The sequence below is a fragment of the Quercus suber genome, unplaced genomic scaffold, assembly GCF_002906115.3.
Source record: "Quercus suber isolate HL8 unplaced genomic scaffold, Cork oak 2.0 scaffold_190, whole genome shotgun sequence".
NCBI lineage: Eukaryota > Viridiplantae > Streptophyta > Magnoliopsida > Fagales > Fagaceae > Quercus > Quercus suber.
Genome location: NW_027069648.1, coordinates 520,885 through 546,478, shown reverse-complemented (window position 1 = coordinate 546,478; position 25,594 = coordinate 520,885). Strand labels below are relative to the sequence as shown.

Genomic DNA, 25,594 nt, shown 5'->3' with positions numbered 1-25,594 from the left:
TCTGGTCGTCCATCCCATCAGAAGCTTTATCGATACTCAAGTGGCTCACTCTGACCAACGTTATCCTGCCAAGGGGTTACCTCTCCATTAATGCGGCCAGGGGGGTTAGTTGAGTGCATTAAATGCGAGAGTGACAGCTTACCTTGGGGTTAGCCACTCCCCGAAATCACTCTTGTCAGGCCGAGGACAAGGTGTCCTCGGCGCGGATTCAAGAGAATAGGTTTCCCCCCTATCTCCTCAGAAATAGCTTGCGCTCCTCGGCATGGGCCTTGGGCCTGCTATATGAAGGACTGAGGCTATCAGGCCCACGGACCCCACAGCAGTAATTGTAATTTCTTTTTTGAACGTGAAGGGAAAAAACATTCTAAATTTTAGGAATTCTCTTTTTGAATTCAAAATAAAATTTTTTATTTGACATTTATGACCCTATTTCTAAATGAAGTTACCTTCATTAATGAGGGCATTTTTGAATCGCGTAAAAGTCTAATTGAAAGAGGGGAATCTTCTTATATATAGTATAAATTTATGACCCTATTTCTAAATACAATTGCCCTTCATTAATGAGAGCATTTTGAACTACGTAAAAGTCCAGTTGAAAGAGGGGAACCCTCTTATATATAGTACGTATAGATATAGATGTCATGTAAACTTTTGAGACCTCATAATTTTACATGCCATTTTTCTATTATATATACTTTCAAATCGAATTTAAATTTTACTCTAAATTTAAACCCTCAATTAAAATCTTGATCTATCATATTTTCTTTAAATAGTAGATTATATAAATTTATATAAAACACAATCATAATAAATGAACAATACTAGAAAGAATATATAGTTTTATGTTCAAACACAATCATAATAAATGTCTACTTATAATTATCATAATTATCATCTTTCATTTAAAAATTAAAAATTAAAAGACTATAATATAGCATGAACAAAAATTCAAAATTTGTTTTAGCTACCTATAGTTGAAAATTTTATTCATTTGTTATAATATGTCTGTACAATATACAAATTAATTAAAAATCATAGATAGAGTTAATATTCACAAAATTGAACATGAAGTATATTTTTTAATAATTCGATAGTTGAGAGATGAGGGATTTGAATCCTAAACATATTTGTTGTTATTTGAAATTATATGATGAGATTATATTATCTAAGAACAAAAAAAAAAAAAAAGAGTTAAAAGAAATTAATATTTTGTTGAATTTTCCTTTCGTCACAAGGTTTTTGACTAGTTATATACAAACCAAAGACAGTTGACATTTTGTAGATGAGATCAGCTAAATGTCAAATGTATTTGTATTATCAATTTTTTTATGAAGACATTTTACATTTGGTCGATCTCATTATATTTTTCCACGGAAGCTTGTGATGTCTCACAATTTTAACACATTTTATTCTAATATAAATTTGTTTTGAATGAAATTCTAATATAAATTTTGTGATCGACTTAAAATTCTATTCTATATTTAACAATATTATTAAAATCTTGGCTTAATATATATAATTATATATAATATTATATATATATATATATATGTGGGGATAAGAGGATCAGGCCCAAGTTAATGGGCCGAATACCACAGAGAGGACTGTTTCACACATCCGAAGAGAAGGATGCGGAGAGTGCAAGGCCCAGGGTGGAGTGGAATCCTCTTGATAGAAGATCATCGCTGTCCGAGGAGGATATCTCCAGTCCGAGGAGGATATCTCTTGTCGAGGAAATGTGTTACTTCTGATATGATATCGGAGACTAATTGAGTAGGGAAAAGCTTGATTGACTGTCCGAGGACTCCACCTGATCAAGATAAGCTCAAAACATATTCAGGAACGATAAGGATGAGGAAATATCTGAGGGAAAGGCTGCTGCCACGCGTATTCAATGCATTGCACACGCTTTTCTGGCCGCATTATGTGGAGAAGACCTCTGAACAGTGCCTCCTAACTACCGCCACTCTCACACAGAGATGAAAAGAAGCTGCCTGACGTGACAGGTACTTTGAGCAAGTTCATGGATGGGGAGCACGTGGACGATGGAGATGAGGGCGAGAGTGACTATATAATAGAGGGAGAGGGTTTGAAACAACCATGGAATGTATGGAAACCGATCAATAAATAGTTGAAAGAGTGATAATCCTTTATTATGAATCCCTTGTTAACTCTAGTTCTTTGACCCATACTCTACAAATTAATTGTCTTTGGTTTACGTAAAGAATTTGAACCTACAATATAATATATATATATTTTTTGGTTATAAATAATAGATTAGGTAGTTGATAGTGATTCTTTCTCCAAAAAAAAAAAAAAAAAAGGTAGTTGATAGTGATAAAATAAACTAATTAAATACGTGTGAAAAATCGATTACATGTTGACATTTTGTAGATGAGATCAGCTAAATGTCAAATGCATTTTAAATATCAAATTTCTTTTTATGAAGACATTTTATATTTACTTGATCTCATAATTTTTTGTCTTGGAAGTTTATGAGGTCTCACAAATTTTACACGTTCTTATTTTAATATAAATTTTGTGATTGACTTTAAATCTATTCTATATTTAAACACTATATAAAATATTGGCTTAATATAATATTTGTTGTGATAAATAATAGATTAAGTAGTTCATAGTGATTAAAATAAACTAATTAAATACACATGAAAAATTGATTACATGTTGAACCTATGAATTGTGTGAATAAGTTTCATATAAAAACACAATAATAATAAATCTCTATTTATAACTACCATAATTATTAAATTTCCTATTTAGAAAAAAAAAATTAAAAAGAAAAAAATCACATCATGTTAATTTTTTCAATGCATTGTATGAGTTAACGACTAATTACGTAGTAATATTAAATAACTAGTTATAGGCCTGTGCGTTGCATGGTTTTATGAAAAAACTTATAAAATATATGTATAAATAATTATATATTTTAATAATTATTATAACAAAATAAGTACTAATTTGTTAGTGACATGAAGTATTGTTAAAAATAATATCAATGATTAAAAAATGTTAGAAGTATTTTTTCCTTTGGAAAATGTTTGAATACTTATTTGTACACTACGTTTTTAGAGTGTTCTTTATTAAAATCTTTAGACATAGTATTATAAAAATTGGCCACTTTTAAGAGATAGAACTATTCGAAGAATAATAACCTTTAATTTGTTCTAATTGTAGAACCTATCATAATTTTTGCTTCCTGTATGTTGCATGATTTTATACATAAATTCATATAATACAAAATTTATTTGAGTAACAAAAAGAAAATGAATAGTTTGAATTATAAGAGAGACATTACATGTAAATGAAAAAAAAAAAAAAGGGATTGGAATCTTTTATGACAAACCTGGAAAACAAAATCAAGAAAAAAATAAAATCGAGTTAAAAAAAAATTGAACCATATAGATTGTAAAATTGCATATGAGTCTATGACCATTTAATACCAAGCATTAAAATAATTTTTCTTTTCTATAAAGAGCTATCATTTCCACTTTGATTTTACTACTTTAGTCAAATAAGTTCCATAATCGCAAGGAAAAAAACCTATTTTATAATGATGGTCCAAAATTTTACAATTTAAAACCAAAAATATAAAAAGATTAATGAAGAATTTGTTGGGAATAGAAATTATACTAATAATTAGCAAAAAATATTAATTAATGTTGCAAATGGATACTGTAGGGTCTGTTTTTGTAGCCCAAGCCCAAAGGATATGGGTTAAAGGCCAACGAACCCAGAACAATGAATTTGTAGAGAGTGGGCGAAAGAGCTGGGCTGATTATGAAGCACAGAACAGTTGGCTAGGTTACGTGCAGTGATGATAACATGAACTAAAGCTCAGATAACTCCATGAATGAATGTCCGAAGAGGTGTTTTATTGAGTGAACAGTGATTACAACATTCAGAGCTACAGTAAAGCTTTTCTCTCTTTTCTTTTCTCTTTTTCCGGTCCCTCATTATCAGGGACCCTTCTTCTTTATATAGCATCCTTCCTATCATCTCCATCGTCCACTGTTCTTCATCTGCGCATCTACTCAAGTGCATGTCACGTCATGTGTCTACTTTAGTTCTTTGTGAGTGGCGGTAGCTGAGGTTGCACTGTTCAGGGGTCTTCTCCACATAAATGCGGCCAGAAAAGCTGTTGCTGAGCATTAAATGCGGTGGTAGCAGCTTTTCCTTTAAATATTTTTTAGTTCTAATCATCTTCGGATCCACCCAGGACCTATCATTACCGTTGGGATTGTTAGGAAAATTAGACGGACCTTCCACACGTTCGTTTGATCAAGGCTCATCGTAGCCGAGGAGCAAGACGTCTTCGGACCAATGGTGACCTCTTCGGACGACACTCCCCCTCTGCTTCTGGGCTTCCTGCTTTAGATGGGCCGCCCCAACCACCTATTGATCCTCGGAAATACAATAGTCTTTAACAGGGGGTTCCGGGCCCATTAGGTAGCTTTGGGCTTTTTCCCCCCACAGATACATAATTCTATGCACACTTTACATAAATAAATGCTGATATTCAAATAAAAATAAAAAGTAAAAAGGGAACAACATGAATAAATCATACTTGACAAAAATTATTTAATTGTCTTATAAATTATATAAAATAAATCCTATTAACTTAGTTTTAGTGTATTTAAATGATCTAGAAAAATAATGAAGCATATACTTTTGAGCCTAATCACATCTAGCAAAAAAAATAAAGCATTCAGAATATTGAAAGGCAATTTAAGTTCCTACATACTTGCATGAGATACGTACCTGTCCATAGTTGCAATGGAAGCCTTATCTTTGAGATGAAGAATCAATGTAATGCTAATAAAAAATAAAAATAAAAAAGAGAGGAAGAGAACATGGTTGATATTTTTTTTTTAATTTTTTTTAATATATAAATGATGCAAAAATTCATATCTAGTTAAACATCTAGATGATGAAAGACAACCTACAAAAATGACAAATTTAACAAAAAGAAAAACACGGCTAGGTTCTTAGTTGCGTTGACAAAAAAACAAAATGTATCACAGATAATCAACAAATATTACGCATTGAATCCAACACTACTTTCACTCATCATCCTCATCATCATCGGCTACGGAGTTAGAAGCATTCAATCTCTCAATCAATTTGGTCTTCCTTTCCTCATATGAAAGCTTCTTCAAGTCGAACCTCTTGTGTTCCTTTAGAGGCTGTTTCTCAGACTTCTTGTTCTGATAGATTTTTTTTTTAAATGTCATCAACGTAGAAATTATCAAATTAATGGATATATATACTATTTTTTGGCATAGATAAAGATTATCAAATTAATGGAGATATATACTATTTTTTCGGATAGATTTATATTAATCACCTCTTGAAGAATTCGGATTTTGCTTATCCCTTAATAATCAAGTTTTGTAACTTGATATTCGTATAAAATAATAATAATAATAATAATAATAATAATAATAATAATAATAATAATAATAATAATAATAATAAAATTTAAGTTGCAACTTGAGGGAAATAGAAACAACAAAAACTGGGATGAGATTTAAATTTAGAATTTTTTTAAAATAGACTTTTAATTAGATTAGAATTAAAATTTTGAAAATTTAGATGATAAATATTCTCTAAATTAAATTTTGTATGTTAAATATTATCCCTTAATTTAAGAAATATATCCTAACAAATAAAAAAATAATGTTAATTAGATGATATATATTATCTAAATTAAAATTTTGTATGTTAAATATTATCCATTAATTTAAAAAATATATCATAACAAATAAAAAAAATAATTTAATTAATTTTATTTAATGATAAAAATGAATTAGAGTCCTGGTAGTATACTATTTATTTTTAATTCTTTAAAAATCTAAAAATTAATAAAATTTTGCAATTTGATGAAGTCATGTGGCTAACCAAGACATCTAAGCCCAACTTTTATTATATATAACATAATAATAATAATATGATATAGTAGCCCACATGACAAATTCGGGTGATGAACCTATTAGTTAGGATGATATAAACTCAAATGTCCTAGATTTAATCCACTTCAATCGGTTTATGAGGTTTTGGGGTGTTTCATAAATAGTCTAACTAATAAAAGAAAAGGATACCAATTATTTATATTAAATATATATATATATATATGTATGTATATGTGTGTGTGTTTTAATAATATTTAAAAAAAAAAAAAAAAAAAAAACAGCAACTTTGTCAGGTTATCTTAAAGACAAGATTGATTCGGGTTCCAATAGCTAATGACCCACCGCCCACGCCTCTCTCCTGATTTTTGAGGTTGCATTCTCAGGAGTCTGTATTCTACACTCTACTTCAATCCTAAACCCTCGAGTCAAGATATATAACATATATATTAGTCTAGCTCCCTGTATACTTGTACTCTCTCTCTCTCTCTCTCGTATTGTTGCGGCTTTACCTAAGACTGCTTTTACATCCAAACGAGAAACTACTTTCTCCTTTCTCCTTTCTCCTTTCTCTATAATCTTTTCCTTGAAACAATTCTCTGTCTTATATATCTCTCTTTTCCATTGGTTTATTTCTGTTGTGCAAAAATCCAAATGGCTTCCCCAGAAGCCAAGGCCTAGCAATGGATATTTGGGTTCCATAGCTGCAAAATGCTTTCCACGTTAAGGTCAGTTTTCATTCCTATGTTGGTTTTTCTCATCTGGGTATCTGTTAAATTGTTTGTTTATTGCTTTTTTTTTTTGCCCTTTTTCCTTTGCTGGGTTTTTTGAATTTGTCCGTTTAATAGTAGAACTAGGACAATTTCTTTGTTGTTTTTGTAAGGGTTTGTAGGAAATGAGTGTTCCGGTGCTTATATGCTTGTTCTTTTTACCTGTCTGTGGTATTATTATTGGGTTTTGTCAGAGATAAACTTTTATGTGATCCAATTACTTGCCATTGATATGTGTATTTAATTGTGAAACTAGGGATTTTTGGAGAAGGCACAGGAGGAAGGCTTTTGTTACAGTTGGAGTTTTAGGAAGTGGGTATTTCTTGTATAAACTGTATGATGCTCACACGCGCAAGCTTGCTGAGATGGAGAGAGAACTCGCAGATGAGCGGGAAGGCGAAAGATTCATTAAGGCCCAGTTAAGAGAAATGCAATCTCATCATGTTTTTGTTTCATTGGTATCATGAACATTGTATTTCCAGAAGTATGTGTATTTTTGGTTTCTAATATTGTTGATTTCTTTGTTGATATTGATAGAATGCAAGCCCATTTTGAGAATATTCAAAGAATAGCTGATACGACAACGTTGCCTCATGTAATGCATCATTTAAGTAGTCGGATAGCAGAAGAGTTGGACCTTTCTCAGCTTCTTGAGAGGCTCCAGAATGCGAAGAATCAACCAAACAGTTTGACGCATTCAGAGAAAATTGAACTGTGGGATAGACTCAAAATTATAAGTATGAATATATTATTGTTTTATATATATATATATATATATTATTGTGCTTGTAACATACTAGCTTCTAGGTTTTCTTTAATCTCACTGTCTCAAGGATATTATGATTAACCTAGCATGTATTGGACATAACATTTTCTTAGGTTTTACAAGGATGGCGTTGTCCCTTTGGGCAATGACAATGCTGAGCTTATACATTAGAGTTCAGGTCAACATATTGGGGAGACATTTATATATTGATACTGCACGTGGTTTTGAAAGCTCCTATTTCCTTGTAAGAGCCTGCTGCCTTTTCCCTTTTTATATTAAATTATTTATCCAAACACTAAACACTTAATTTTGTTCATCAGAGCTTCTGGTATCTATAATTATGTGCACATTTTGTTCTAGCTGGACACATTTTGCAAATCCTTACAGAATTATTCTCAACTTATGTAATCTAGCGCAACTGATTTCTTTGCTTATGGAGAAGTTTTCTTCCTATAATGATATAATCATCCTTGCTATTTTGTTATTAAGTAACAAGAAATATAGTGTTTAGATTATCAATTAATGGTTGGGTTGTGGACTTCCACTTTCATGGCTAAACTTACTTCCTTTAGCACTGTCCATTGAGACTTCACCATATGCCTGAAATAGTTTCAGTCCTTTCACGTTTGTATGTAGTCATTTCTTGATACTCATCCATCATATGCATAAACATTTAGAATAATTTAAATTAGTAACATTGCTATAAATGGTGGGTTAATTATGGATTTTGAACTTTCTAAAATGTAGTATTTTACTAAAAATAGAATATAATACATGTAATTTACTTTCTGTAGAAAGGTTATGTAGGGTGGATTGGGGAAATTTGTTTATGCGTGCTTGTGAGCTTTAGGATGGTAGCAGTTATAATCTTGGGGTTTATCATGGTGAAAGCAAGGATTTAGATTTTGCATATCAAATCAGGGTTTAAAAAGTTTGAATTTGGTGGTTGAAACAGAGGACCACATGGAAATCCCTTGTTCACTTGCTGCTTCATTGAGCTCTGGCCAAGGACTTGTGGTCTTTTGCTTTTGTGATCTTTGGGATTAAATGGGTGACGCCTTAGAAGGTGTTTGATGTGATTTTCTGTTGTAAAGAAATGTATAGAAGGCAGAGAAATGGAGCAACTAGGAGTGCTGTTTAGCTTTGCTTTATGTGAATGGTTTGGAAGGAGAGAAATAATCTTAGCTTCAACAGCATTGAGTCATCTACTCTTGATTTGAAATCCATATTTTTTTCCATAAGTTATATGAGTAGTGTGTTTGGCACCTCCACCTTTCTGAATGCTAAAAAAAATGTAGATTTTCTTGATGATACTTCACTGCAGTTCTGTTGGAGTATCCTTTGTATATTTATTCTTAGGTTTCTCCACTTTGTAATAATCTTTTATATTTAAAAAAAGTTGTACCCAGTGTACAAAGCTCACACTTTTGTGGGGTTTTGGAGAGGTCATGGCAAGCAGCTTTACCCCTAAATTTTTTTGGAGAGGCTGATTCACGAAGTCAAACCTGTGTACTGCTGTTTTTGGTGGATAAATGGTTATAGAAATTCTAAGGAGCAGCAAAAATAGGTATTTTTTGGCTGGTTTGATATTATTTGGTTGCTGACAGGTAGAAAAATATATGGGGTGAAATCTTTCTATATGCTGATTAGTACTGGTGATGTGCAATACTTCCCGTGGAAAAGTACATGAAAGGTTAAAGTTCGTCTTAAAGTAGTGTTCTTTACATGGGCTGCAACATTGGGGAAGATTCTTTCTCTTTCTCCCTATTGGTAAGTTACAGAAGCATCTGGTGGGTCTTTATACCACAACCTCACTCTCCATCCCGTTGTTATGGGAGGAAAAGTGCTAGTTGAGCTATAACTTATTGGCTTGGGGAAGATTTTTACATTGGATAATCTAAAAGGAAGAGTGATGCAAGACAAAATAAAAGTAACAAGAAAAGTAAATGATGAGGACAAAACACCTTATTAGATTGGATTTCTTATGTAGTTAGATTAGTTTGGGATTCCTGTGTTAATTTTGAGATTAGATAGGTATTAGTATTTGAGTTCAGTTAGGATTAGTTTTGGTATGTTGTTATCTTTTTATCTCTTTATTTCCTGGAAGCTCTAGCTCTATATAAAGGCTTTAGGTAGTTTATGTTTGAATAGAGGATTGATTGATTAATGATATTCAGATTGGAGATTTTCCAATAGTTGGGTGCTTATTCCTAATACATTAGGTGTTGATGCCTAAGTTTTGCTTGGTGCTAATTCCAAGCGACCTCGAAGTGCAGATTCTTAGGGTTTATTTTTACTTTTCCTGTTACTTTTATTTTGTCCTGCATCAATTTTGGTATCAGAGCCAAATTGATTCATTTAAAAAAAAAAAAAAATCCTTGCTGTGTTTTCTCATCCCATCAAACCACAATACCATAGCCAAATTGATTCATTTAAAAAAAAAAAAAAATCCTTGCTGTGTTTTCTCATCCCATCAAACCACAATACCAACACAAAAGCCATCCGCCATAAAGAAAACCCTTATCTGGAAAACCCATAACCCACACAGGCAGATTAGACCCATAAGAAGTCAGTGCCGCTGTTAGCCTCCTTCACCAGTAGCGGACCCCATCGCAATGGCGATTTCAAGTTTCGCCATCCAACACCACGATGACGACGATCCAGCCTTTAGATCACCATCTGTTGACCTGTTCCAATTGCGACACCAAACCATCTCCATTGACCCTTGAGCCCAATCCTTGTCAATGCTGCACCGCTGGAAGCCTTCACCTCGTGCGCCACCATTGGACCAAGCTTCGGTGCAGATCTGACCGCACCACGCCACTCCTTTTACCAAGACCCATTGCAAGGGACTATCAACTCAAGCCACCTTAGACCCATCTGGTGCTTTGAAATTTCTGTTTGTGAGTACACACAGAGAAAAGAAAAAGATCGCCTGCCTTTAATTCATATGTGGTAGCCTGCCCAGTGGACCCACACAAGTTTAAATTTTCTGGCTCAAAATTTTTGTCAATATATTCTCTACGTGCTTGGTTAACATACCTTTTACAAACAATACTTGAACCTGACCTTTTTGTTTATCATATACTTGAACCTCACCATTCTGTTTTTCATTTTTAATTGCTGGTCCAAAAAAAAAGCACTCATTTCTTTGACTACATTTGTGCTCATTTAAAAAAAAAAAGTGTTTCAAAATCCTTCAAAGTAGCAAAACCTTATTATTAATTGTGGGGTTAGTCTTAATCAGTAAAAAAAAATTCAATACTTTGAGCAAAGTTACTAGATTTCAATTTTAGCCCATGATTAATTTTCCTACTCTATTTGGCTAGATTTTGTTTTATATTGGACATCAAATTGCTATGGATTTGTTTACTAGTCTCACTTGCATTCACATGTAGAATTCCCTTTGTGTTGTGGTTGCATTGTGTCAAGTTTCAAGTCACAATCTACTTCCAAATCCCAATTTAGTTTTGAGTCTAGTTTCGAGTCCAAGCCCACCGTGGAACCAACAGAACCAACCTTAGGGGATTTAATGAAAGTTCTCCAAGACCTATCCACTCAAGTAGAATCAGTAGAGGCTTCCCTCCAAAGGAATGAGAATGAAATTGGCCATGAGGGTACACCACCCTGTAGGCGAGGTTATCGTAATCATAATGACCATAGGGATGTTAGGGAAACTAAAGATAGGATATTGAAAGTGAAAATAGAAGCACCTACTGATGGAGTCATGGAAGATTAATATGCTATTGCTTTGCAAATTCGCCTATTCAAGAATTATTTTATTGGGTCCTCATGTGAAGTCCTGTTGAAGTGAGAGTAGTGCCCTTTTAATAGTCTGAGTATGAGTCTTTTAGGGTTAAAACAGTTTTTAATTTGGGTTTTTATTTTATTAGTTATGGTCAGTTTTATATTGAGGGGAAAATCTGTAATTTCTGCAATTCCTGTGAATTAAGGGTATTTTGGTAATTTTGTTGAGTCTAGAATCTTCTAGGGTTTTAAGTATCTTAGGTTTATTTACTTTGGGTTCGAGTTAGTATTTATTAGGTTTTATTAGTAGTCCTAACACTAGTAGGAATCATATTACTACTAGTACAAGTAAGAGCCTTTATATATATTGTGCTCAATGTATTCAAAGAAAACAGGAGGAGTTGATTAATAAAATTGAGTGTTTTGAGCAATAGGCATGTTGGCCTTTGTTGTTTCTCTCTTTCTCTCTTTTCTTTGTTTTCTCTTCTTTCTTTCTAGGGTTACCATTCACGTTACTGTTCACGGGTACTGTTCACACAGCCCCTAAACAGCCCTAGCTTCTCTAATACTTCTTCTTTCCTACCCTAAATCCACCACAACTAAAAGTAGAAAAATCCCTAATTTGTCTTGCATCACCTACCTTTGATAGTCATCCTGATCCACGGGCTTTCATTGATTGGTTGTGCCAAATGGAGCAATATTTTGATCGGTATAATTGAGCTGAAGATAAGAAGGTTAGGTATGCAAAAATGAGACTAGTAGGTAGAGCCAACCTTTTCTAGGAGAACCTCGAAGATCCCTTTAGGCGACGACATCAAACTCCCATCACTAATTGCCCAAAAATGAAAGATACACTCTCTAGGAATCATCTTCCCTTCACTTATAAGAGTTCCCTCTTAGATCAGAAAACTAATATTAATGAGAAAAAAAAAAATGAAAAGTTCAAGATGTTCATGATGATGAACAATAGGAAACAAATGAAACAAACAGCAAACAAAGGAGAGAGATTGTTGTTAGGTAGTATTATTTGAATGCAACCAAGTTTAAGATTTTCCTCACATTCATCATCTATGACATTGATTTCATCCATGTTGGGTTCATATACTTCTTCTTCTAAATCATCCTCTTTATTCTCTTCATGAATAATAAAGGCCTTAATGGGGCATTTAGCAGCAATATGACCAAGGCCTTGACATGTAAAGCATTGTAGGCAGTAACCTAGCTTTGATGGCTCACCAACTACTCCTTTTCCTTTATCATCCTTAACTAATGGTGCAGTAATTATGTTAGGCTTGGGTAGGGGTAAGGTGAGTTGAGGCTTGCTACTTGAAGGTAGAGCTGGTGGTGACACTATGGATTTTAGGATACCTCACAAACAGGGATCTAGAAGCTAACTCACAATTTCTAGCAAGTTCATGGTAATGATCTAAGGAAGTGACTCCTCAGATGATCAATTCATTCATAATGCTAGCATTTAACCCATCCCTAAACCTACAAAATGTTGCAACCTCATCCTCAGCAATTTGGTATCACCTCTTATACTCTTTGAACATCTCAATGTACTCTATCACAAAACTAGTACCTTGCCTTAGGCAATTCCGGATTCCATGTATTCCATTTCCCATGTCACCCAACTTGCACGTGAAAATTCCATCACTGAAAGCATGAGTCCATTTGAAGTCAAGCCTAGGAAGCCTTTAGGTACTCTCCCATTTTCACCCTATGATAGTCAATAGGAACATGTAAGAATAATGAGGTAAGGAAGCAATTTTCAGCAAATGATAATCCTATAAAATCCAAGCTAATTCAGATTACATGAAATTTCAAGCAAGGGATTATGTCATTGTTCCAAGTAAGCAATTGCAAGCTTGTAGTACTGAATCACTCAAAATGTTGAAACATGTTGGACCTAATGCATGTCTTGTTGATTTTCAAACTGGTTACAAAAATGACTCCATCTTTAATAATGAGAATTTGGCTATTTATAAAGGTCCAATAGTTTACTACCAACCACATGACTTTGCTCAAATCCCTATGATTCATCCAAAACCAACAACCATTTTGCCAGCATGTAAAGAAAATATTGATGCTATTTTGGATGAGCGGGTTATTTTTACTAGGGATGGAGAAATTCAATGCTTCCTAGTTCGCTAGAAGGGAAGACCAATATCAGACTACACTGATCACAAGAAAGGAACTGCAGCAATCTAATCCTGATTTGCTAGAGTATTGCTCAGAGTTATACTCGACGAGGTCGAGTCTTCACCCCCCCCCCCCCCCCCCGGGAGAGAGTTGATGAGGACAACACAACTTATTAGATTGGATTTCTTATGTAGTTGGATTAGTTTAGGATTCTTTGTTAATTTTGAGATAAGATAGGTAGTATTTGAGTTCAGTTAGGATTAGTTTTGGTGTGTTGTTATCTTTTTTTTTTATCTCTTGATTTTATTTATTTATTTTTTTGATAGGTAATCAAAGCTTTACTGATAAGAAAAGTACAATGAGTTTACGATAGTAAACTCACTGCACAAAAATCTCTTTATTTCTTAGAAGCTCTAGCTCTATATAAAGGCTTCAGGTAGTTTATGTTTGATTAGACGATTGATTGATTAATGATATTCAAATTGGAGATTTTCCAATAGTTGGGTGCTGATTCTTGACACCTTAGGTACTGATGTCTAAGTTTTGCTTGATCCAAGCAACTCCTAAGTGCTAATTCTTAGGGTTTATCTTTACTTTCTTGTTACTTTTATTTTGTCCTGTATCAGTAGAGATAAACTCCTAGAATCAGCACTTAGGGGTCGCTTGGAATTATCACCAAGCAAAACTTAGGCATCAACACCTAAGGTGTCAAGAATCAGCACCCAACTATTGGAAAATCTCCAATCTAAATTTCATTAATCAATCGTCTATATTTTAAAACTTATTACAATTAAACTTACTACTTACCAAAAAAAAAAAAAAAAAACAAGTATACCAGACTCTTATATAGAGCTATAGCTTCTAGGAAATAAAGAGATAAAAGATAACAACTAATGAAAACTAATCCTAACTAAAGTCAATACTAATACCTATCTAATCCCTATCCAAAAAAAAGTCTACTATTATCCAATTTCCTATAAGATAAATACAAAAATATGAAAATATAAATTCTAAAATAATTTTGGTTTTGCTCTTGCATCATACTCCCTTGGTTGGAGAAAACTCGACCTTGAGTTTTAAAGCTTTGAAGGATGAAAACTCTGGCACATAACACTTGCTGTGGTTGAGGAATTGTCTTTGGGAACATTGAGAATAGATAAACTTTGCATTCCACCTCATGAAACTTTTCTGGAATCACAAACTCAATATGTGGAATTGGCATGTCAACAATTTTGACCTCATCAAGCTGTAGATCTTCATGCATTATGGAGGATTCTTCAAGTATAGAAGCTTCTTGTTGTTGAGACTCTATAGTAGACTCTTTTGATTGCATGAAGATTGAAACTTCAGTTGACACTTGCACTTCTTTATCAATAACAAGGTCTGATGGTACTTGATTTCCCTTCATTTGAGTAACCAATTCTTCAACAGTTTTCAGTAGATCTTCTAGGTCTTGGCTTATGGCAGATACTTCATGATAGACCTGAGCGTTGTTGCATTGCCTTATACTTGCAGCAGATACTTCATGATAGACCTGAGCTTTGTTGCTTTGCCTTATACTTGTTCTTTGATCTTTTAAATTGCCATGAGAAGGTTGTTGTAGATCCTTGTGAAAATAATGTCGGGAATATTCAATACAAAGATCTTCTTTCATTCTTTCTCTCATAATAGAGACCAGTGTCTTCGAAAGTGTAGGCTCTCATAATAATTCCAATACTCTAAAGCTCTACCAGCAATTCTCGTTTTGACATACCTCATCTTTTGCTTGCCATTTGATAAATGCACTTGTGCAAAAAATTGTTCCACCTCAAATATCCAAAATTTGAAAATCCATGGGTCTTGATTTTTATATCCATAAAAAATAGGTGGTTGGACTGCCACCATTGTGCACTAAAAGAACAAATCTCAACAGAAAATTGATAATTGAACCTGAAAATGCAGAGTGGATGTGTCACTGGAACTGGCCATAGATTTGCACTATATTCCACAGCTTCAAACTAATGTAGTGGGCTTCACAAGTTGGCTTTGGGCTTGATACACTTTGGGCTTTTTTTTTTGGTGATGGGGAGGGATGGTTTTCTAATGGGTGGGTTTTTTTTCTTGCGGTGGTAATAAATGACGATGAAGATTTTTTTGTTTTTGAAAGTGGATCCTCTGCTCTGATACCAAAATTGATGCAGGACAAAATAAAAGTAACAAGAAAAGTAAAAATAAACCCTAAGAATCAGCACTTAGGGGTCTCTTGGAATCAGCACCAAGTAAGCAAAACCTAGGCATCAACACCTAGGGTGTCGAGAATCAGCACCCAACGATTGGAAAATTTCCAATCTGAATATAATTAATCAATCAATCGTCTATTCAAACATAAACAACCTGAAGTTTTTATATAGAGCTAGAGCTTCTTGGAAATAAAGATAAAAGGATAACAACTAATGAAAAGTTATCCTAACTGAACTCAAATACTAATCCCTATCTAGTCTCAAATCTGATCCCTATCCAAAGAAAAGTCTACTATTATCCAATTTCCTATAAGATAAATACAAAAATCTGAAAGTATTAACTCTAAAATAATTCTGGTTTTGCTACTGCCTCAAAAAGAAATTGTTGTAAAAAGGTGCTTATATGTCTAAGAGGCTGGAGAGAGTGTTGGTCAATTATTGCTACACTATGATTGTATTAGTGAGTTATGGTCTCCAGTGTTGTGTTTGTTTGGGGTGCAATAGCCTTGCAGGGTTCTTGATTTGTTGCCAAATTGGTCGGGGAGGTTTGCCAAACACAATAGTGGAGATATTTGGTATGCTTTGATTGGACATTGCATGTTGGTGCTATTTATGAAAAGATCTAAGTTTTCAAAATTGAAAATCAAGATGAAAACATGTCTCTTATTTCCTGGGTGTGTTATTATTCCTGGTTGGAGAAACTTGGCGTCAAATTTTTAAAGAATAAGACTTCTTGAACCTGAAACTTTTGATAACGTTTGTTTTACTTTTGATAATGAAGAGTCTTTCTTTGCCACCATCCATTGAATTTATATGGTATAACAAGATCAATGATTTGGACTGGTTTGGAAACAAACTCATCATTGGCCTTGATGTAATGGTCATATGGCTCTATCTTAGCATCAGCATTTTCTTTCTTACTTTTGGCATCATTTAGTCCAATGTTGTACTCTTGCCCTTGTGAAACTTTGTCAATATCATCTAACATTACTTCTTTTGTTTGAAGATGGAGCTAACTCTTGCCTTATGATGTCTTGATTGAAATAATCACCAGTGTGAGCAGCTCCAATTGTGTGTATCATGGCTTTTATATGCATGGAACTAGCATTCACAGTTTGAATACCATAATAGATATGTTGAGCTTCTTTTTGAATCCAAGTGACAAAACTCCTAATGACGTTTGAATCTTTTGAGTAAATTGTGCAATCAATTTGGTGCCATTGTAATTAATGAACAAGTTGATGGTTTAGAAGAAGATAGGATCTTTCACTAATATAAAACTAAAGTAGGATAGATTTGGGGAATCCGTGTATGTGTGCTTGTGGTGGGATTTCGGATAGGAAAAAGTTATAATCTTAGGGTTTGTCATGTTGAGGAAAAGGTTTAAAGTGTGGTGGATTAAATTCTGAAAAAGAGAATGAAAGATTGTAGAAATTCTGGGCAGCAACGAAATTAGGTACTTAATGGCTGTTTGATGGGTTATTGGGGGCTAACAGGTATGCAAATTGTATGGGGTTCTAGGTTTTTTTATAGGTAAGGAAAATGGCTTGATTTGGAGTTGCAAAGAAGGAAGAAAATAAAATATTGATATAGTGTGTGGAGGCCTCTTATTGGAAATTCACTGTTATCAAACCTTATATTGATTGGGAATGGAGTGACCTTGGGATTTTTTGAGAAGTTGTATTTGATGGATATGACTGTGATTTGGCTGGAATTTGAAAAATGGTAATTAGAAGTCTGGGGACCTACATTTTCCGGTGAAGGATGGGGTGGCTTCATGATAAGGGCAGCCATGTCAATCAATGTGTCTTAATATGTGTACTCCCTGGGTACATGGGTTGAGCCTCTATTTGGTACATTCTAATATTATTTTTATTACTTATAGAAAAAAAGGTAGAATCATGACAACGGAGACTTGGAGTTTGTTGTATCCCAAGGCCAAATGGAAAATAAGAAGTTTGAATTTGAATAATCTGCTGCAGTAGATTAGGATGAGGATTATGATTTAATTTCAATTTGCATTTAAATTTAAATAGGAGTTACTGTTTCTTCTTGTTCATCATCATGAACAACTTGTATTTGTCTTTTTTTTACATTAATAATAGTTCTCCTATTACCTATAAAAAAAAATAAAATAAATAGGAGTTGTATCCTATGTTTTAGGACTTGGTTGTAATGAGGTTTATCTCCTCTCTAGTACTTACGTATGTAGGAATTATGAATGAAGCAAGTAGAAAATTAACCCAAAAAGTCTATTCTCCCTTTCAAGTTCAAGAGGCTAGTCACCTCGAATCGACTAAGTTATATTTATTTTTTTGGTTCACATCATTTGGTATCAGAGAGTTATGATCTGTCTCACTGCCAATCATCCCAAACCAGAATCAAAAATAAAAAATAAAAAATAAAATAAAAAATCCTTCGACATCCATCTTGTGTAGCTCATGTGAGAGCCTTGATCCTGAGACTTTGGGAATCTTGTCAGAGAATATCAACCAAATGTTAGAGATTCTCAAGAGCATGTCCCAAAGATTAGCAAAGATGCAAGATTCGTGTGATCAAATGTTAGAGGTCTTTGAGAAACACCCAACAGATCAAGAATCCAATGAAATTTCAGAGAATCATAACGACGTACTCTAAGAATCACCAACAATTCAAGAAAGTAGTATGTTGGAGGATGCTGCTACAAATATTGAGTTTGAAGATCAAAGGTTCAACAAAGTGGAAAAGATTGATCAAAGGGATCTTTTCATGATTTCAAATAAGCCGATCTCAATCGAACACATTGAATTTGTCATTCCCGATGAGTTCATGGGTATGGGAAGCAAGATATTTTTGTTTCTAGTGCTCACATAAATGGTTAAAGAATTGGTGCAGGCCTCCATGGTCATAATCCTTTTCCTTCGACACTTGAAAATTCAAGGTTGAGTATTCTCCAATCAATGTGAGCCAGCATTAATTTCAATGTCACAGAATCTTGAGGACAACATTCATATGTAGGGGAAGGGAATGTTGTGTCCCAAGGCCAAATAGCAAATAATTATGATGAGGATTCAAAGAAGTTTGAATTCGAATAATCTGCAGTAGATTAGGATGAGGATTAGGATTTAATTTCAATTTGTATTTAAATTTAAATAGGAGTTGTATACTATGTTTTAGGACTTGGTTGTGATGAGGTTTATCTTGTCACTAGTATTGACGTATGTAAGAATTATGAATGAAGCAAGCAAAAAATTAACCCAAAAGCCTATTCTTTCTCTCAAGTTCAGGAGGCTAGTCACCTTGAATTGACTAAACTATCTTTTATTTTTCCGGTTCATAACAGAGTTTATTGTAACAGGAAGTGTGTCATAATCAGCCTGGCCTTGACTGAGATTGAACTTAAAAAAAAAAAGGAAAGAGGAAATAAATGAATAAAGGGACTAAGGTGGACTGTGATGGAGTGGGGCAGAGATTATTTCCCTTTGATTGGGGTCTGGTTTAAATAATTAATGTCATTGTCAAAGCTAGGATTTTAATTTGGAAGGAATCATTGAAATAGTGAATTAAGAAAATTAATTCTAAAATCAAATTGTATAAGTTTTTGGTTTTTGATAGATAGTTTACATGCACACACCCACTTGGAACCCACGACCTCACCCTCCACTTAGGACTTACAAGGGGAGGAGGTGTCTGTTGAACTAGAGCTCATTGGCAAAAAAAAAAAAAAAAAGGCTTAGCTTTCATTTTTTTAATTCAACCCAAAATGAGTTCACATTGAATTTGATTAAATTTGATTCGGATTACACCATCTTTTGTTAAAAAATAGAACTAAATGTACAATGCTTGTTGATTTTATGTTTTATAAGTAGCACCCTAATAATAAAAAGTTTATAGTAGTTAGTGATTATAAATTTCTAATTTGATAATAATAATAATAACAATAAGTTCAATCAGTGAGCATAAAATACAGTCAATAACAATAACTAAACTTTAGTTGCAAAATTTTGGGATAAATAAGTTCAATATTGGTATACAGTCAACTAAATATACCAAATCTTAAATGAATAATTTAATAGCAAGCAGTAGTAAAAAAAATTCCAACATCCTTTTTGGTATTGTTTGATTTATTTGATGATGCAAGTGCAACGTAATGCTTTACTACTCTTTTGCTCTTTATCAAACCATTAGAGGTTTCCATTTTTTCCTTTCTCACATTTTTACAAGTAGAATTACTAACAAAATAAAAAGAAGATGCAAGTGCCAAAACCGGTGGAAAATGATTTTAGTTAAATAAGAAAGGAAAGTGATGGCATTTGGTATTGTAATGTGATGAGAGAATAATACAATTAATAATTAATACTAAGTTATACTTAGATTTTAGAATTACTAAATTATGTTTTTATTCTTGGAAGGTATTCTATTTTCTTCTTTAAAATCTTGATAAACAGACAGTTTGTACATATTTCCAGCTTATGGCCAGAGAGAAAGAGAGAGGAAGAGAGAAAAGGGGGGGGGGGGGGTGGCTGAAGTCCCCAAAATAGTTTCTACTTTTTCCAGCTTTCCAGGGGGCAATTGCCCCCTCTTAATCTGCCCTCTGCCATTGCCCAATTTTCCTTTTTCCTTTTTTCTTACTTATTGGTTATTGGATATTGTTGGTAACTTCCAGTTACTGGATGGTGTGGACAACTTCCTTCATCTCTCTGTTTTGCTTGGCCTACTTTTGTCATGGCATTTTTTTAGGTGCCTTGTATTAAATAAATAAATAAAACCTTCACCAAGGTGAGTGGTGCAGAAATTTTCTTATCTAGGAGAAAGCTTCTGTATTTTCTGATGTTTAGAAAGAAATAGGGGGATTTTTAGATGGTTGAATTGGAATCATTATATAGAGCAGCCCCAAATACATTAACCTCAAGCACCACTAGGTGAGAATTTTTTAATTTCAAGAATTTATGGGTGGATGGTGGAATCAGTGTATGCCTGGATCATGTTGGCTAGGGTTTTGGGTTACAACTATGGGCTGAACTTAAAGATGTGCAAAGCGGTTTGAAAAAAATAACGGGAGAGGAAAGCTAATATACAGAGAAAAATGTTAAAGGTTTAGTTTAATGAGTTTACCGTGGTGATCTAGCTATTTCATGGAGCATAACTTTGTTATCTCAGTCCAACTAATTTTGAGATCACTGTAGTATTCACAGAAAGTAAACTACAGGAATTTTTAGAGATGGAAATTAGAGTAGAAGACTAAAGGTAGGGAGGATGAGAGAAGTTGACAACCCAACATTTAGGGCTAAGGGAAGAGAAAGAGGAAAAAGAAAGTCGGGGGGGGGGGGGGGGGAGGGAGGAGGCTGGAAAATAAAAGAAATTGGCTCAATATTTCTGAACATTTGTGGAAATTTTTACACAAAATTTCATGAAAAGAATAGAAAAAAAAATCTAATTCAAATGAAACCCTGAAAGATCTCCTAAATCACATCTTAATCTAAAAATTAGTTGGACTGAGATGTACATATATACCATGATAACAAAGTTATGCTCCATGAAATAGCTATATCACCATGGTAAACTCATTAAACTAAACCTTTAACGTTTCTCTCTGTATATTAGCTTTCCTCTCCTGTTATTTTTTCAAACCGCATTGCACATCTTTAAGTTCAGCCCATAGTTGTAACCCAAAACCATAGCCAACATGATCCAGGCACCTTAGCTGCAGTCCATAAAAAGAAAGAAACCCGGTTTGGCACCTTTGCCCACCAAATGCACTCCCAAGGAAACACATCAGTGAGAGGACCAGACAACAGCTTATAGTAAAAGCGCACATCAAACACACCAGTCTTAGTCAACTTCCAAGGCAGATTATCATCCCCTTCACCCCTTGGCATAGAGGAATAAAGAAGCTCAAAAAAAGAACAAACATAAGCTGCCACCTTTTATGGTTCTGATTAAGCTGCTTTATCTTCGTGGTTGTACATTTATCTGTGGGCCTTCAGTGGCATGTTGTTATTGGTTGCTGCCAATCATCACTTGGTTCCCTTGATGATACTGCTCATGACTGGCATGTTTACGTTTGCCTTAATAGGCCTATTAGCCAGCAGTTGCAGAATCAGGAAATATTGGTTTGGATTCTTGTTTAGTGTAACTGAGTTTACAATGGACATCAGCAGATCTCACCTAATGCCATCATACAAACATGGTGCTGCTTTTTTGAAGCTTGGAATCTGCTATGCTGTAGACAGACTCCGTACATTACCCAGATTTATAGTTGTTATCTGCCATCTAAGGACATTTAAACCTGAGAACTAACAAACCAAAGACGTATAAAATTATACAGCTATGAAATATCAAAGAAAAGAATGATTGATTAAGCAAAGGGATTGGATAAAATTTCATTAGGAATTTATCTATTTGAAGATTTGAAGTAATTATATGCTTATTGATAGCTTTGGAGGCACCTAATTAGGTATACACTCAGCTACTAATATCATCAACCCCATGCACAAAACCTTGGACCTGACAAACTGAATGGAGTTAAGTAGTTGGGTAAATGAGGTATTATGGCAGAGGGGCCTTTTACATTAATGATTTTGGATGTAGTTGATGGCTGATTTGACTACCTAATTTGCTAAAAATTTACTTATGTTGAAGATATGCAGTATTCGATATATGGTGGAAACAAAGATAGCAGCTCATTTCTATGTACAGGTGTACAAATTTGTAATTTAAAATCTGTGCATCTGGTGTTGAACTTTGTAATTCTTAATTAAACATTTATTTCTTTGAAATGCATGATTTATAAGATTTTGTATAGCCCCATTACCATTCTTTCTTATTATCATCCATTGCAAATATATATAATGGGTATTATGGCTAATTATTTAATTAGTAATATGTTAGCATTATAGACTAATCACATTGGATCTGTTACATGCTAATTCTTGTAAATCTTTCTGTGACCTGAAGTGGGATTTCCTCTTCTCTAAAAGTGGTCCTTTTTGTTCTTTTATACAGGAGAATGCTGATATGATCGACCGAGATGATGAGCAAAAGTTTCTGGCTAGTGCTGATTTTCTCTCGAACTATGGTCTGCCTGCCTTGATGTTGGATATGCAAGCAGCAGCAACAGAAATTCTCAAGGGGTAAGGTACCATTTACCATCTTAAGAGTCCACAAGTTATTGTATGGAAATCTGACAATCAGCTGAGATTTTATTTGTTAATTCAATCATTTGGTTGATGGAAAATTACCGGATGTACTTTTTTCCTCCTTTAATCAAGAAAAGGAAGAAAAAGGCTGGTAAAATAGGGGGAAAAAAAATTAAGATGAACCTAATTAGGCAGTCGTTCTAGGTAAAAGAACAAAAAAATTGAGATGAAAATAATTGGCATGTCTGTTCTTTTTAGTGGTCAATATCAAAGCATAATGTCAAGACATAGTTGATTTGTAGACATGTAATCTTGTCAATTGGTTTTCTGAATTTGGAACCGTATATGGGAATCAGCCTCTCCAATAAGTTGGGGTGTAGGATGCTTACCATAACCTCTCCCAAACACCTCATAAATGGGAGTTTGTGCATTGGGTATGACCTTTTTTATATGGTTATCACGTATCAATATTCCATCATCAGACAATCTAGGCTAATTCTGGCCTCCTTTAACATTTCATCTATCATGTGGTGACCCTTGGGCCCCCACTATTGCTGAAGCACGTTGGACTGTCCTCCAAGTAATTTACCCTGAAAATCTACGATATTCCTGCTGACTGCAAAAGTTACTGAAAATCAAGGTTCATAAACTATTGGCAATAATTGGATATCAGTGATATCATGTAAGACACTATGTGTCAAAGAAATCTTATAAAATTAACTGTCAGAAATGCCAATGAGTTCCAGCTAAAATGACACATCATCCTCCTTTTAGAATTGATGGAAGGTGAGGTTGTGGGTTCAAGATCCACTATATGCAAGTGTTATCAGTAAAATTATAATTAATAATTTGGAAACGTTTTATGTGCAGAAAGCAGTTGAAGGATTTCTTCAACTCTACAGTACTTCACGAAACTATCAGGCAGATACTTGAAAGGTTCATGAGCATTGGAAGCCCCCATCACTGGGTAAGCTACATCATGCCTGAGGATGCTAGATTCGACAGACTAGCCACAGCTTCCAGCAGCGACAGCAAAATTCTTTCGGATGTTACTAAATTTGACCAACTTATGGTGGAGACGGGGGCAGTATTGACAAGGTATCTTTATTATTTCTAACAATTTATGCATATGGTTATAGAACTTAATAAAAAAAGGGTGGCGATGATTTGCATGATCCCCTAGCATAAAGTTGTCAATCAATGTCGCTTTAGTGCACTAGTTAACAGTAGGAAGAAAACATAGGAAGAAGATCCCTCTCCCTCGTCAAAAGTAAAGATATGAAGTCTTTTTAATTCAATACTTTCCCCTTCCAAAATTCCCTCTTTGGCTTTTATAAATTCAGGATCTGCTTGGAAACAAGCATAGTAGAAGAGAAGAAATTGTCAAAACCTATAAATGGCTCCTCTCTCTTTTTCATCTTTTGTTGAAACAACAAAGGTCTGAGTGAACTTTGTGCACATTTTCTTCCATCCTTCCCCACCCCCAAGAATTAAAGTCTAATTCAAGTGATAGCACACTGGTAATGGCATCATTTATGGTATCTCATGTCCATGGTTTGAAATTCATCTCCCTCTCCCCTACTATCTAATCTATAATAAAAAAAAGGTTTTATTTTGATGTTTTCAGTCCTTGAAGAATCTTCCAAATATTCAGTTAAAATTATTGTTTTGGTTTTTCTTTCAGCAGTTGGGGACTGAAATATGAAGGATGTCTAAACAGAATTTAGGCTTCAAATTAATCTTTGCTATGATTTATCTTGCAGTGCGGAATTTGGGAGTGTAGTTGATATATCATTAAAGGCAGTGCTGGATGCTCTAGTAGAGGATATGGGGGCTCAGTCTGGAGGCAGTCTAACATCAGGGATGCCACTGGCCAAGCTTCTGTCACTAGTTACGCAAATGGGTCCCCTGCTTCTCTACGAGCCTAGTAAAAACCGGTTCATCCAAATTATTCAAAGCGATCCGGAAGTTGAAATCTTTTTCACTCTTCTTTATGCAAACATGCCTCCCTCATAGACTAGTCAATAGTTAGTGATCATAAATTATATTTACTACGTTTTGAGTTTGTTACAAGGAAATCATCATCACATGAGGTTGTATGAGTTGGTTTTGGTTTGCCAAACCTTGGCTGTCTTTGATGATGTTTATGCTCCATTCCACTGTTCACGGTAATTCATGAAAATGGCATTTGACAAATAGGAGAGGTGGGGAATTCAGATAAGACGGACTAAAAGTTTAGTTACTCAGATCATTAGACATGTTCAAATTTTTCATGTCTTTGTCTTGAATGATATGCATATGAAGCCGTTTGGTTGTGGTATTTCTGTCTATTCAAAACTGGCGGACGTGAACTGGCTCTATTGATAAGTGAGAGATTTCAAGAAAGCTGTGAAGAACCCCCAGAAACAGGAACTCTTTATGTGTAGTCCTTTGGGGGAATAATTTTCAAGGTATTCTTTGTTGTATAAACCCAGTCGCAAATAAATTGTACTAGAATTTATGCTCTTTGTTAAAAAAACAAAAAATTGGAGTAAATTCAATAGACTGTTTAAGAAAATTATAATTAGCTGGTGGATGATAAACACGCTTATGTGGGTTCTCAACTGGTAAAGTCTCTTATTGTTTAATATCAAACCTAAGATTGAATTTCATCCATACAAAGATTGAAACATAATAACATATTACAATCTTGACTTTATTATCAAGAAGCGGATGTCATAGATTTAATATTATCATATCTTTTAAAAAATTGATTTTTTTTTTTATGAATATTTTGATAATTTATTCAGTTTGAAATATTCATTATAAATTAATTTTTTTTCCCAACATTAACAGTAATTCTAACAGACGACCAAATGATAAAATCTCATCCACCCCACAAATTATGAGTTTTGGTAGGAGTTTA

The 25,594-nt window shown here is 34.0% G+C and overlaps 1 protein-coding gene across 1 annotated transcript; it reads left to right on the top strand.

Moving 5' to 3' along the window:
- The first annotated feature begins 6,242 nt into the window (after positions 1-6,242).
- LOC112030768 (peroxisome biogenesis protein 3-1) lies at positions 6,243-25,246 on the top strand. Its single transcript, XM_024063434.2, has 7 exons — positions 6,243-6,655; positions 6,954-7,115; positions 7,235-7,434; positions 7,577-7,707; positions 22,556-22,683; positions 23,560-23,787; positions 24,453-25,246. Exons 1-7 carry the CDS (start codon positions 6,639-6,641, stop codon positions 24,703-24,705), a joined length of 1,119 nt encoding a protein of 372 aa, XP_023919202.1. The 5' UTR covers positions 6,243-6,638; the 3' UTR covers positions 24,706-25,246.
- Positions 25,247-25,594: the final 348 nt, after the last annotated feature.